We start from the raw sequence: 13,166 nt of genomic DNA, 5'->3' as shown, positions 1-13,166 counted from the left end.
CAAACATATGGGCCCAGAAAATCAATTCTAACATATATAAATCAATCATACCAAATTCATCAGTTTTTTGGAGCAGAGGCAATGGATTCTTTGGCACCACAGGGTCAGGTCATCTGGAGCAAGGACCATACAGTTGAATGTTAATCAGTAACATTACTGTTTTTTAAAACAGAGTTTGAATAAATCTGTTACTACAACCCATTAAAAGAATGTCCCAAAACTAAGCAAGCAGAACACTACAATGGAGAGCCTCCTGAAGCTTGGTAGAATGAGGATAATCAATTGGACAATGTAATACCAGGGTACAAAACATATAGGAATGACAGAGTAAGTCATGCTGGTGGGAGAGTGGCAATATATGTTAAAAAAAAGCAGAGTCAAATAAGGTGAAAATCTTAAAAGAATCAAACTGTACAACAGAATCTCCAGGGACAGAAATTTCATGCTCGCACAATAAGTGGAAAGCAGTAGGAATATACTACGGACTATCTGCCCAGGATGGTGACAGTGACTGTGAAATGCTAAGAGAGGTTAAAGAGGCTACAAAAATAAAAAAAATGGAATAATAATGGGTGACTTCAACTATCCTCATATTGACTGGATAAATGTCATTTTATGGCATGATGCAGAGGAAAAAATGTCTAGATACCATAAATAACCGTTTCTTGGAGCAGCTAGTCCTGGATCCCACAAGAGGAGAGGCACTTAGACTCATAGACTCAAGGTCAGAAGGGACCATTATGATCATCTAGTCTGACCTGCACAATGCAGGCCACAGAATCTCACCCACCCACTTGATTTAGTTCTAAGTGGAAAACAGGTTCTGGTCCAATAGGTAACTACAGCTGAACTATTCACTAATAGGACCATCATATAATTAAATTTAGCATCCTTATAAGGGGGAAAATACCAAAAGAAAAGAAAAAAACAAAAAACAAAAAACAAAACAAAGAAACAACTCCCACCACCACTGTTACATTTAACTGTAAAAAGGGGAACTACACAAGAATGATGATGCGAGGTAGATGGAAATTAACAAGAGCAGTCACACTGTTAAAATGCCTGCAAGCAGCATGAAGGCTACTTAAAAACACTGTAATAGAGGCTAAGACTAATTGTATACCCCCAAATAAAAAAATGATAGTAAGAAGACCAGAAGAATGACACTATGGCTAAACAGCAGAGTAATCACAGTATGATAGAATCATTGGGTTAGAAGGGAACGCAAGGGTCATTCAGTCTAACCCCCTGCCAAGATGCAGGATTTGTTGTGTCTAGACCAAGGGTCGGCAACCTTTCAGAAGTGGTGTGCCGAGTCTTCATTTAGTCACTCTGATTTAAGGTTTTGCGTGCCAGTAATACATTTGAATATTTTTAGAAGGTCTTTCTATAAGTCTATAATATATAACTAAACTATTGTTGTATGTAAAGTAAATAAGGTTTTTAAAATGTTTAAGAAGCTTCATTTAAAATTAAATTAAAATGCAGAGCCCCCCTGGACTGGTGGCCAGGACCTGGGCAGAGTGAGTGCCACTGAAAATCAGCTCGCGTGCCGCTTTCGGCGCCTGTTCCATAGGTTGCCTACCCCTGGTCTAGACCATCCAAGACAGATGGCTATCCAGCCTCCTTTTGAAAACCTCCAGTGAAGCAGATTCCGCAACCTCCCTAGGCAGCCTGTTCCAAAGTCCTACTGTTCTTAAAGTTAGGGATTTTTTTCCTGAGCTTTAGTCTAAATCTGGTATGCTGTAGTTTGAACTCACTGCCTCTTGTCCTGCCCTCTGTGGCAAGAAAGAACAACCTTTCTCCCTCTTTTTTATGGAAGCCTTTCAAGTATTTGAAGACTGCTATCATGTCCCTCCTCAATCTCCTCTTTTCAAAACTAAACATACCCAGTTCCCAGTGGTGGGTTTAGAGTTAGTGGGGCTCTGTGCTCAGCTTCATTTTTGGGGCCCCTACTTGGGACCCAGCCAAGAAAAAGAACATTCTCTCATCTTCCCACCACCACCGTTTTTCATTCATCCTCCTCCTATAAGTGATAGCAAGTAAATGAAAATAAAGTGAGGTACCTTGATTGTTTTTGTAGTCTAACTTATTTTTCCACAGACCACTTGAAAATCACTGAGGGTCTCGGCGGACCACTTAATGATCTTTCCAAATATTGGTTGTACCGTTAGCTAACTATTGTAAAACGCTTTGGATAACAGTGCTTTATAAAAAAGAATGTAAAAAAACTGGGGTGCAGGGTCTGGGAGGAAGTTAGGGTGCAGGAGCGGGCTGGGGGTTGGGGTGCAGGGTCTGGCCAGGAGTTAGGGTGCAGGAGGGAGCTCAGGGCTGAGTCAGGGGGTTGGGGTGTGGAGCGCTTACCTAGGGAAGCTCCCATTTGGTGAGAGGGGTGCAGGTAGGGATGTGGGGGGATACAGGAGTCAGGGAGGGCAAGTGACTGTGTGTGTGAGAGGGGGTGCAGGAGTCAGGGCTGAGGATGTGTGAAGGGGTGCAGGAGTCAGGGCATGGGGGGCTGGGAGTGGGTGCAGGAGTCAAGAAGGGCAGAGGGCTGGGGTGTGTGAGCGGAGTGCAGTAGTCAGGGATGGCAGGTGACAGTGTGTGAGGGAGGTGCAGGAGTCAGGGCAGGGGGCTGGGGCTGCATGAAGGGAGTGCAGGAGTCAGGGAGGGCAGAGGGCTGGGTGTGTGAGAGGGGGTGCAGGAGTCAGGGCTGGGGGTGCAGGGTCTGGGAGGAAGTTAGGATGCAGGAGGGGGCTCAGTGTTGGGGCAGGAGATTGGGGTGTGAAGTGCTTACCTAGGGCAGCTTCCATTTGGTGCGAGGGGTACAGGTGGGAATGTGGAGGGGTGTCAGGAGTCAGGGAGGGCAGGGGACTGGGGCAAGTGAGGGGGTGCAGGAGACAAGGCAGGGTGCGGGGTTGTGGGGGTGCTCCTAGCCCCCTGCCCCATCCTAGACCCCTGCCCTGAGCAGCTCCCTGCCTCACCCCACTCCTGCCCCGATTCCACCTCCTTCCCCAAGGCCCTGCCCCCGCCTCTTCTCCACCTCCTTCCCCAAACGCACTGCAGCCCCTGCTCCTCCCCGTCCTGGAATGACCTGAGCACTGGCAAACAGCTGTTTGGCGGCAGGAGAAGCGCTGGGAGGGTGGGAACCCAGCATGCTCGGGGGAGGAGGAGCTTGGCTGCTGGTGGGTGCGGAGCCTGCAGCAGGAGCCCCAGGAGCCAGCAGGCCCAAGCTTCTGCCCCCACAGCTGCCTGGCCCTGGGGCACCTTGTCACTGGGGGGCCCTGTGCCAGGGCACCCTGTGTTTTACTGTAAATCCGCCTCTGCCAGTTCCTTCAGCCTTTGCTCATGTGGCTTGCATTCCATCTCTTTGATCATCTAAGTCACTCACCTCTGGATCCTTCCCAGTTTCTCTACATCGGTGACCAACACTGGACACAGTACTCCAGCTGAGGCCTAACCAACACTGAGTAGAGCAGTACTATGACTTTCATGCTATGCCTCTGTTAATGCAACCCCTAAAATTGCAATTGCAACAGCATAATGGAGGCTTCAGAGGCAAAAAGGCATTCTTGAAAATATGGAAGTCAAATCCTACTGAGGAAAAATATGAAGCAGCATGAACTCTGGCAAGTAAAATGTAAAAGTATAGTATGGCAGGCCAACAAAAATGTGAGACAACTTGCTAAAGACTCAAAAAATAACAGTAAAACATTTTTTAAAGTACATCTGAAGCAGGAAACCTGCCAAACAGGCAGTGGGTCCACTAGACAACAAAGGTGTTAAAAAGAGCATTCAAGGAAGCCATGGCCATTGCAGAGAAGCTAGATGAATTCTTTGCATAATATTCACTGCAGAGAATGTGAGGGAGATTCCTGCATCACAACTATTCATTTTGGGCAATAAATCTGAAGTACTGTCTCAAAACTGATGTGTCAATAGAATAGGTTTTAGAACAAATTGATAACAACTGTAATAAGTCACCAGGATCCGATGGTATTCACCCAAGAGTTTAAAAGGAACTCAAATATGACATTTCAGAACAACTAACCGTAGTACAAAACCTATAACTAAAATCAACCTCTGAATGAGATGACTGGAAGATAGCTAATGTAACACTGATTTTTAAAAAAGGACTCCAGAAGAGATCCTGAGCCTAACTTCATTTGCAAAGCAAATTGTTAAAAACTATAGAAAAGAACAGAATTATCAGACACATACATAAATACAATTTTTTGAAGAAGAGTCAACATGGCTTTTCTAAAGGGAAGTCATGCCTCATTGATCTATTAGAATTCTCTGAGAGTGTCCAAAAGCATGTGGATAAGGGTGATCCAGTCGATAAAGTATACTTGGATTTTCAGAAAGCCTTTGACAAGGTACATCACCAAAGGCCCTTAAGGAAACTAAGTGGCCATGGGATAAGAGGGAAGATCCTCTCATGAATCAGTAAGTGGTTGAAAGACAGAAAAAGTGTAGGAATAAATGGTTAGTTTTCATAATGGAGAAAGTAAACAGTGGGGTCCCCCAAGGGATTTGTGCTGTTCAACATTCGTTAGTGAACTGGAAAAATTTGCAGATGAGGAGTTGCAGAGAGATCTTACAGAACTGGGTGACTAGACAACAAGATGGCATATGAAATTCAGCACTGGTAAATGAAAAGTAATGCACACTGGAAAAAATAATCCCAATTATACATATACAATGTTAGATTCTAAATTAGTTACTAAAACCCAAGAAAGAGAACTTGGAGTCATCATGGATAGTTCTCTGAAAACTTATGCTTAACACTGATCAAAAAGGCTAACAGTATGTTAGGAACTATTAGGAAAGGGATAGAAAATAAGACAGAAAATATCATAATGCCATTATTTAAATCCATGGTGCACCCACACCCTGAGTACTGTGTTCAGTTCTGGTTGCCCCATCTTAAAAAAAGACATAGTGGAACTGGAAGCAGTTCAGTGAAGCTAATCAATGGCTTTCATACTAGGAGAGATTAAAAATATTAGGACTGCTCAGCTCAGTAAAGAGATGAGATGCAGGAGGATATGATAGAGGTCTGTAAAATCATGAATGGCATAGAAAAAGTGAATAGAGAAATCTTACCCTTTCACAGAATACAAAAAACAAGGGGTCATTCATAAAACATAAGTTAAAAACAAACAACAAAAAACAAACAGAAGTTTTTTAACACAACAAACACTAACTTGTGAACTCTTGCCAGGCCATGTATGTTGTGAAAAAAGAAAAGTTGTTCCAAAAGAAAAAGAGAAGTTAATGGGGTGGAGGAGAACAATCAATAAGCATTACCATGCTCAGGACAGACACATGACCTTCAACTAGAAACTTAGAATTCCCTTACTAGAAGCCAGAGAGAAGAGAGAGAGTGTTCTTTTCCTGCCATACTGTTGTGTATATCCCCTGTTACTGGGTACTGGATACTGGACTGGATACTGACAAAATGATGGACCATGGGACCCAGTATCTTATTATCTTATATTGTATATATGTTATTAATTTCATTTTGAATATTTGTTAACAGGCCAAACTTTAATAAACAACAAAGTACAACAGTTGTAAGTGTTAAGGTTTGTAAGTTTCCTAATTCCATTCCATCATTATTTAAAAATTTGCCATCATCAAACAAATCTCCCACAGGCAGCATACAACACAGCAGCACAAAAGAAAAAAAAAGTCAGGAAACAGAACAGAGGAAGGAACATAGGAACACAGTAATAGTACAGCTGAAATTCTAAAAAGCTGCAGAATGCGCATGCTAACACTAGCCATGCCACGACAGTGATGAGTAACACTAATAATAAGATAAGAAAAAGACTTGTTTATTGGTGTTTATTGGTTTTCAGGCTTAGCACTCACGAAAGTATGCAAACTATAAGGTATATATAACTTCTATGTAATCTGTGGCCTCTCCCTGACTAGCAGGGCACAACGGGACAACGTTGTTTTGACCTAAAAAAAACTTTATTGTAAAAAAACTAAAATTTAAACTTTGATTTTTTTGCCTTTTTGTGCCTCAGCCTAGAAATGGCCTACAGGCATATTATTCGCAACATAAGTGAAGGGAATGTGAAGGCTCCTCAGCCCTAGGCCTTGATGACTGCTATTTGATGACTACCATCAAAACAAAAATCATCATCATTTTTATTAATATTATAATAAATAAAAAATATATATATATATGTTAGAAAAGTCAAATGAAGCAGCACACACACTAGTCATAGTACCTCCAGTTAATTGCGTTTTTTGCAGTTATTTTATTTACTGAAGCTTTGCTGGCTGGGTAGTAAGATGAGATGAATGAGCAGGCAGCAAAAATACTCTGCAAATCCACATGAAGTGGAGCAGAAGAGACCAGGAGTCACAGCTGAGGTTATGCACTTAGGGTGAAATTCACCCTGATGCAGAAGGCGAGCACAGGTCTATGCACCACTTAAATTCTCCAAAAAGGCCCTTGGTGGGACTTAAGTGATGCACAGGCCTTGCACTGGCCTCCCTGCACAGGGTTAAATCTCACCCTAGGTTCTGAGGGCCAATACTGAGTCCTGTGGAAAGCCTCAGTAAGCTGTTTTTGCAGAGGGCAGTTCTCTGCAGAAGATCCTTGATGAGAAGGGAGCCCCAAAATCTTCGCTGCACAATGACACACAGAGATCAGCTGGGGAGCACTGCTTCACAGCCAGGGGCGGCTCTAGGAATCCCACCGCCCCAAGCAGGGTGGCGCGCCGCGGGGCACGCTCTGGCAGTTGCCGGTCCCGCGACTCCGGGGGACCTCTGGAAGACATGCCTGCGTAGGTTCTGCTGGTCCCGCGGCTCCGGTGGAGCATCCGCTGGCATGCCTGCGGGAGGTCCACACGAGCCGCGGGACCAGCAAACCCTCCGCAGTCATGCCTGCGGGAGGTCCACCGGAGCCGCGGGACCAGTGGACCTCCCGCAGGCATGATTGCAGAAGGTCCGCCGGAGCCGCCTGCTGCCCTGCTGGCAAAATGCCGTCCCAAGCGCGCGCTTGGCGCGCTGGGGTCTGGAGCCGGCCCTGTTCACAGCTCACATTCTATGGCTCCTCATGTGGTGGATTTTGGAAAGGGGACCCTCCAAATGTGATAGGCTGCTCAAGGAGGGCACACCGCCAATGTCTGTAATTTGATATTCTGCTATTATGTTTTTGACAGGTGAGGACTGCTGCATCGTGCAGTAAATTATGTTTAATAAACTCTGAAGACCACCACCCAAGAGCTTTATAACTGCCTGAGATATCGGCTATCAGGATCAGATATAAGTATGGCTCCCTAGCATGCTCTACAGAAACCAAACATACACCCAATTCAGTTCTGCTGGAAAACAGAGTATTCATGTTTCAGGTATAGAAACAAAGCTGATCCCTTTTGAACCTTCTGAAATGTGTTTTGGTGAAGAATTACCTGAGTAAATTACCTGAGTAAATTGCCAGTAAAGCTTCATCCTCTTGGCTTTGGCATAATTGCATTCAATGAGTCTGGGTCTGCTGTTCACATCCACCAGGCATCTGTTGTCATCATCATCAATAGTGGGACTCAGAACACCCACATGGATCTGCTGATTACTTGTATAATAAACATTCTGCAAGAGAAAGCACAAAACAAGACTCATGGCCTGAAGATGGAGGAGCTATTTCTGTCAAAGCTAATAACAGCAAGAGTTAATACACTGACGAGAAATGAACTATCATCTTGTCCCCTGTTGGCTTGTAAATCATTTTATATGTAGGAAGTAGTGTAATATATGTAAAGGTAGTTTTAAACTATCTACAATTGCCAGGTGAATAGGGGGTTATGTGAATATTACAAAGCATTCGCTGATGACATTTTTCTCTGGCCATGCAGATTTGGGTTCAGAAACAGCAAGTTGCTATAAGTGGTAAATTTTCCAGCAGGAAGTGGGGTCAGTTTGGGAACTGCCATCATTTTTTATTAGAATAAATAATCTGAGGATAAAGCAAGATGCAGATTTGGGAGGCGGGGGAGGGCGGAGAGGAATAATACAATTGAGTTCAGAGGGATCTGGATCTTTTATGTGACTAAGACAATAAATAAAAAACGAAGCTTAGTGCAGATAAATGAAAATTAGTACATTTGGGACAGCTCCCCAAAATGCAATGTACATGTTCAATGGATATCAGTTAACTCATTCAGCAGCCTCTGAAAGACTGAGTTATGCAAATTTCAGGACACCTGGACTCACTTTACTCAATATATACAGACAGGGCTGAATTCTTTGCTCTGGATTCACAGCAGAGCATTGATCTCACAGACCCTAATGATTTTTCTGCTGTCCAAACAGTCAAGAGAATGTTTATTATCTAGCCTATTCATTTTGCCCACTAAAAATGAGAGTGGTGTGTTTGTTTTGTTTGTTTCCCCAGAGGAAGGAGGGGAAAGTGAAAAATGGATGGCAGAGGTTCTATTTAACACCATACTCGCAAAGGTATAACATTATATTAAATGTTGTCAAGGCGAAATAAATCCACAATTTGGGATTGTTCTGTGAAAGCCCCAATGAAGAATTAATTTTAAGGACACTGGACCTTTCCCTTGACAGAATTATGGAAAAGGATAAAATTGCTCTTATCTTTGGCTCTATTAATTCTTTACCACCCCTTATACAGTGGGGAAAGTGTTAAAACTGAGAAGTAAAAGGGCAAAAGTCCGTAGGTAGAGGCTCTCAGAGTAGCCCTGTGTTGTCTTACTGTTGTTAATTAATAAAGCTAAATCCTAGAAAAGGGAGGAGCTGGACTTTATGTACTGTGTGGTTTGAAAACGTGTCTGTTCCCAGGGCTTGATGGTACTGTATCCTGATATCTATTTATTATTAATGTTATATGTAACATTGAGAGCTTATTTTGTATGGACAGTGTGTACTGTGTTGTAAAAATCAAATAAAATATTAATTACAAAAAGAACAGAGTACAAATTAAACAGAACAGCCGTGAACCATACAGACCTGGGAATGGATTTGGGGGCCTATTGTAGAAAATTCTTCAAATACATTATACCAATGTATAAAAGGCAGGCAGGATATTGGGATGAATCAACACAGGGATAAAATACAAACCTTGCTTCTTGTTTGTGTGCAAGGCATACTGCTTGCCCTCACCTAGCATTTCTGGGTCAGAGCCTCCGTTGATGCAAATCAGCATAGTTCCATCGAAGTCAATGAAGTTATGTTGATTTACACCAACGATTTGGCCCTCTGTTTAGTTTTGGTTCTTTTTTTTCCATATCAAGGATACTGGAGAGAAACCTTAGCTGGCTGAACCACGGTGATTCCAGGTGTTAAGAATCTTTGCTACAGAGAAAGATTGAAAAGGTCAGTCTTATTTTCACAGGAGAAGAGAAGAGTGAAATGATTTAGCAGATTAATTCAAATTTCTGAGCAGGGTGACAAACTGAATGACAAACTATAAATACTGCTGAAGGGTTCACAAAAAGAGACAGATCCATAAATTAGGAAATTAAGATTGGGCAAAATGAGGATTGCTATGATTAAAACTGATGCATTAGAAGAGCAATAAACATAAGCTTCCCAGACAGACCAGTGCGACAAATATTGTAGATGAGTTTATGAAGTAGCCAGACACTTTTATGGAGAGGATTGAAGGATTCATTGATAAAGCAGGGAGGCAGGATTGAGATAATCTTTAAAAAGTATTGTTAGGCCATATAGCCTTTTATGGTCCAGCATTTCTTTATGGCCCTAATGCCTGGTATCCAAAGTCGTTACAGGCAGAAGGGGAAGAAAGTGCTAGTCGCCTTTTGTGATTGTTACTGATAGGAAGCTATTTGTTAATATCATTATTCAGTATGTTGTCACCAAAGTTAACAAGACAAAAGAGAAAAATATATATAAGTAATTTTTTTAAAAAGCTACAATAAGTCACTTAAACACATAGGCCTAGATCCTTGGCTACAGCTGAGGGCTGCACTGCACAGCTAAAGTGATGTGTGCACGTAAAGGGAACTTTAAACCATTGTGTGCGCACCGTCGTTTCAATGCTCTCTTTATTGGTCAGGTCTCCCAAGCATTACTTAGAACAGCTTGAGGGCTCACACCAATCACCCCTTCTCACTACTTGAAGAGGGACAAATTCACAGTGGAACTGCAAAGACCATTTTGGAATTATACCAGTAATAAATTAGGCCTCGTAGATAGGAGTAGAATGATCCCCCTGGTTGTAGAGTACTCAGTAATTGAACCTGGAACTGGCTGTTGGCAAAGCTCTACAGATACAGATTTCAAGGCCAGAACAGACCACTGTGATCATCTAATCTGATCTCCTGTATAACACAGGCCATAGAACATCCTCAAAATAATTCCTCTTGAACTACAGCATATATTTTTAAAAAATCCAATCTTGATTTTAAAATTGTCAATGAGGAAGACTCTACCATAACACTGGATCAACTTATCAAGTGTTAATTAACCTCACTGTTAAAAATTTACACATTATTTCCAAGCTGAATTGGCTAGTTCAACTTCCAGGCATTCAATCTTGTTAAACCTTTCTCTGCTATATCAAAGAGCCTGTTATCAAATATCTGTTCCCTGTGTAGGTATTTATAGATTGTGATCAAGTTACTCCTTAAACTTCTCTTGGTTAAGCTAAATAGATAGACTCAAAAGAGCTCAATCACTGTAAGGCATGTTTTCCAGTCTTTTAATTATTTTCATGGCTCTTTGTTGAACCTTCTCCAATTTATCAGCATCCTTCTTGAATTGTGGACACCAGGACTGGACACTGTATTCCAGCAGTGGTTGCACCAGTACCAAATACAGAGGTAAAAATAATCTCTCAACTCCAACTCAATATCATTAACCCTTTTGGCCTCAAAGCATCACATAGGGAGCTCCTTGTTCAGGTGATTATCCACTGTAACCCCCAAATCTTTTTCAGAGTTACTGCTTCCCAGAATAGAGTCTCCCATCTTGTATGTATGCCCTACAGTCTTTGTTCCTAGACATATGAACAAGAAGTACATGTATGTATTTTTAATAAAGATGAGCTAACAAGGTGTTGACACAGCCTCAGAGAGCTCCCCCGATATGCTGATATCATTCCACTTTTCAACCCGGTGTAAACCAGTTTAACAAAGGGGCACAAAAGAGTTGTTAAATTTTGTGATCTGAGCTATAGTGGAACTTTTAGAGACTTGGGTTGGACAAAAATCAAGAATTCCATTTTACCAAAAATTTTAAGGTTTCAAGAAAGAAAGAGACCACCACAGAATAACCATTAGGCGAGTAGTTCGTGTGCTCACATGGGATGTGGGAGACTAAGGTTCAGGTCCAAAATTAGGCAGAGGAGGAACCGGAGCCTGGATCTCCCACATCCCAGGTGAGTACCCTAATCACTGGACTATTCCATCCTGGACCTGAGAAACCTTCTTGATGAAATTTTAATTGAAACCAATTCATTTCCACAAAAAGTTACTGTTTCCACAACTTAGCATTTTTTGACACATACACACACAAAAAAATTGTCAAAAAGTTCCAGACCAGCTCTAGCAGATGCACCTTTCAGCTTCTGAATATCACTCGGGATAAGACCCAAGATATGCAGACTGAGATGCAGCAGAGATTCCATTCGTATTTGAACTTTTCTGATGCTGATCTGCTAGTTGCCTAGATGCCAGTTTCTTTTTGTTTGAGTACTGAACACATCAAGTACCACCTGGCAATCTGACTCCAGTGTAACTTCTCCAGTGGAAAACCAACCACTGCTCACAGCCTGTATGGTATTTTTTATTAATGGAAAGATACAGAAACTATGGGTTTGTGTTTCCCTTGGGCAAGATGTTTTTCTTAATACCTCTGTATGAAAAAAATACCTGCACCTATATACCACAGTGATGGATACCCCTGAAAGGTCAGACTAGATGATCATAATGGTCCCTCCTGACCTTAAAGTCTATGAGTCTATGAAAGAAGACAGACACACAGCTGGCTAGATGAAATAGATAGATAAGGTAAATACTGGCACTGCTTACAAATTCCTTCCACTTATCTAACATTCTGGGATTTAAAATTGCTAATAGCTAAATCCTGGTTGCCATTCCATAAACATTCTCAGATAGGAAGAAAATAATGTTTAATTGCTAGTATTACCCATTTTAAAAGGGCAATAAACATAAAAGCCATTCATTTAAGTCTGTTTGCCTGATTTTTTTCTTCTTCAGAAATATTGGTTATGAGAACTCTTTAAAAGAGATGGGGAACAAAACCTGATAATTTTGGATTAGGCTTTAGGAGAGGACTGAACTGAATTACAATAACTGTCTCAACTAATTTATAGTTTGCTTTTTTGCTTGTTAGATTTTTATTTTGTTATTGTTTTACTGCTTGTTTGATATTAAATTGCAGACAAAATGAAATCTTACAGGTTAAAACAGTGCTCCTATTTTCTCACAAAATAGAATACAAAAAAAAAGAATGTTCACAGCAACACTTATTATACTGGATCACTTCTCTTCTTCAAGTGGATGCCTTTCACAAGCATCAATAAGCATGACAGCTACAATGCATTCCACTTCAGCACAAGACAGACTACTGAGTCACTTTTGTTTAAAGCACAGCAGATCATTCAGGAGAAATACAATTTACTGGCACATATGTTTCTATGATATTACCACACTACGTTTTCAGCTTGTAACCTAAAGGCAGACTGTAGAATTTTCAAAAGCAGCTAAGTGATTTAGGAACCTAAGTCCCATTGTCAAAAGTGACATATGCAGTTAACAGACTAACTGCCCATTGAAAGTAGGACTTAGGCACTTTTAAAAATTTGACCCATAGTTAGGAAATGCCAGTGTGATAGATTGGATCACAGAAATCCCCCTGGGAACTGCCACCTGATGTGCTGAGACTACTTCTGAGCCTGTTTTCCCTGGCAGCTTGGGACTTCAGAACCCTGCCTGGTTTGAGCCAGACACGCTAGCCTGCTACAAACACAGACCCAGGTCTGAACCACGTCCTCCAAAAGCTGCAGGCTTAACTGAAAACAGCTTAAGAAGTGTTCCTGTCTCCAACACTCAGGTACCCAACTCCCAATGGGGTCCAAACCCCCAGTAAATCTGTTTTACCCTGTATAAAGCTTATACAGGATAAACTCATAGATTGTT

The 13,166-nt window shown here is 41.8% G+C and overlaps 1 protein-coding gene across 6 annotated transcripts in view; it reads right to left on the bottom strand.

Moving 5' to 3' along the window:
- The window catches only part of GALNT18 (polypeptide N-acetylgalactosaminyltransferase 18), a 496,636-nt gene that overhangs the window by 35,184 nt on the left and 448,286 nt on the right, over positions 1-13,166 (bottom strand). For 5 of the 6 annotated variants that reach the window (XM_039538363.1, XM_039538362.1, XM_039538358.1 and 2 more), the window contains one exon: positions 7,447-7,611. In XM_039538363.1, coding sequence (XP_039394297.1) covers positions 7,447-7,611 — 165 coding nt within the window. Of the gene's footprint in view, positions 1-7,433; positions 7,612-13,166 lie in introns of all 6 variants that reach the window. The other variant, XM_039538360.1, reaches the window with a different exon arrangement.

Source organism: Mauremys reevesii, linkage group 4 (genome assembly GCF_016161935.1).
Source record: "Mauremys reevesii isolate NIE-2019 linkage group 4, ASM1616193v1, whole genome shotgun sequence".
Lineage (NCBI taxonomy): Eukaryota > Metazoa > Chordata > Testudines > Geoemydidae > Mauremys > Mauremys reevesii.
Note: the sequence above shows the minus strand (reverse complement) of the source record. Positions and strands in the feature narration are given on the sequence as shown.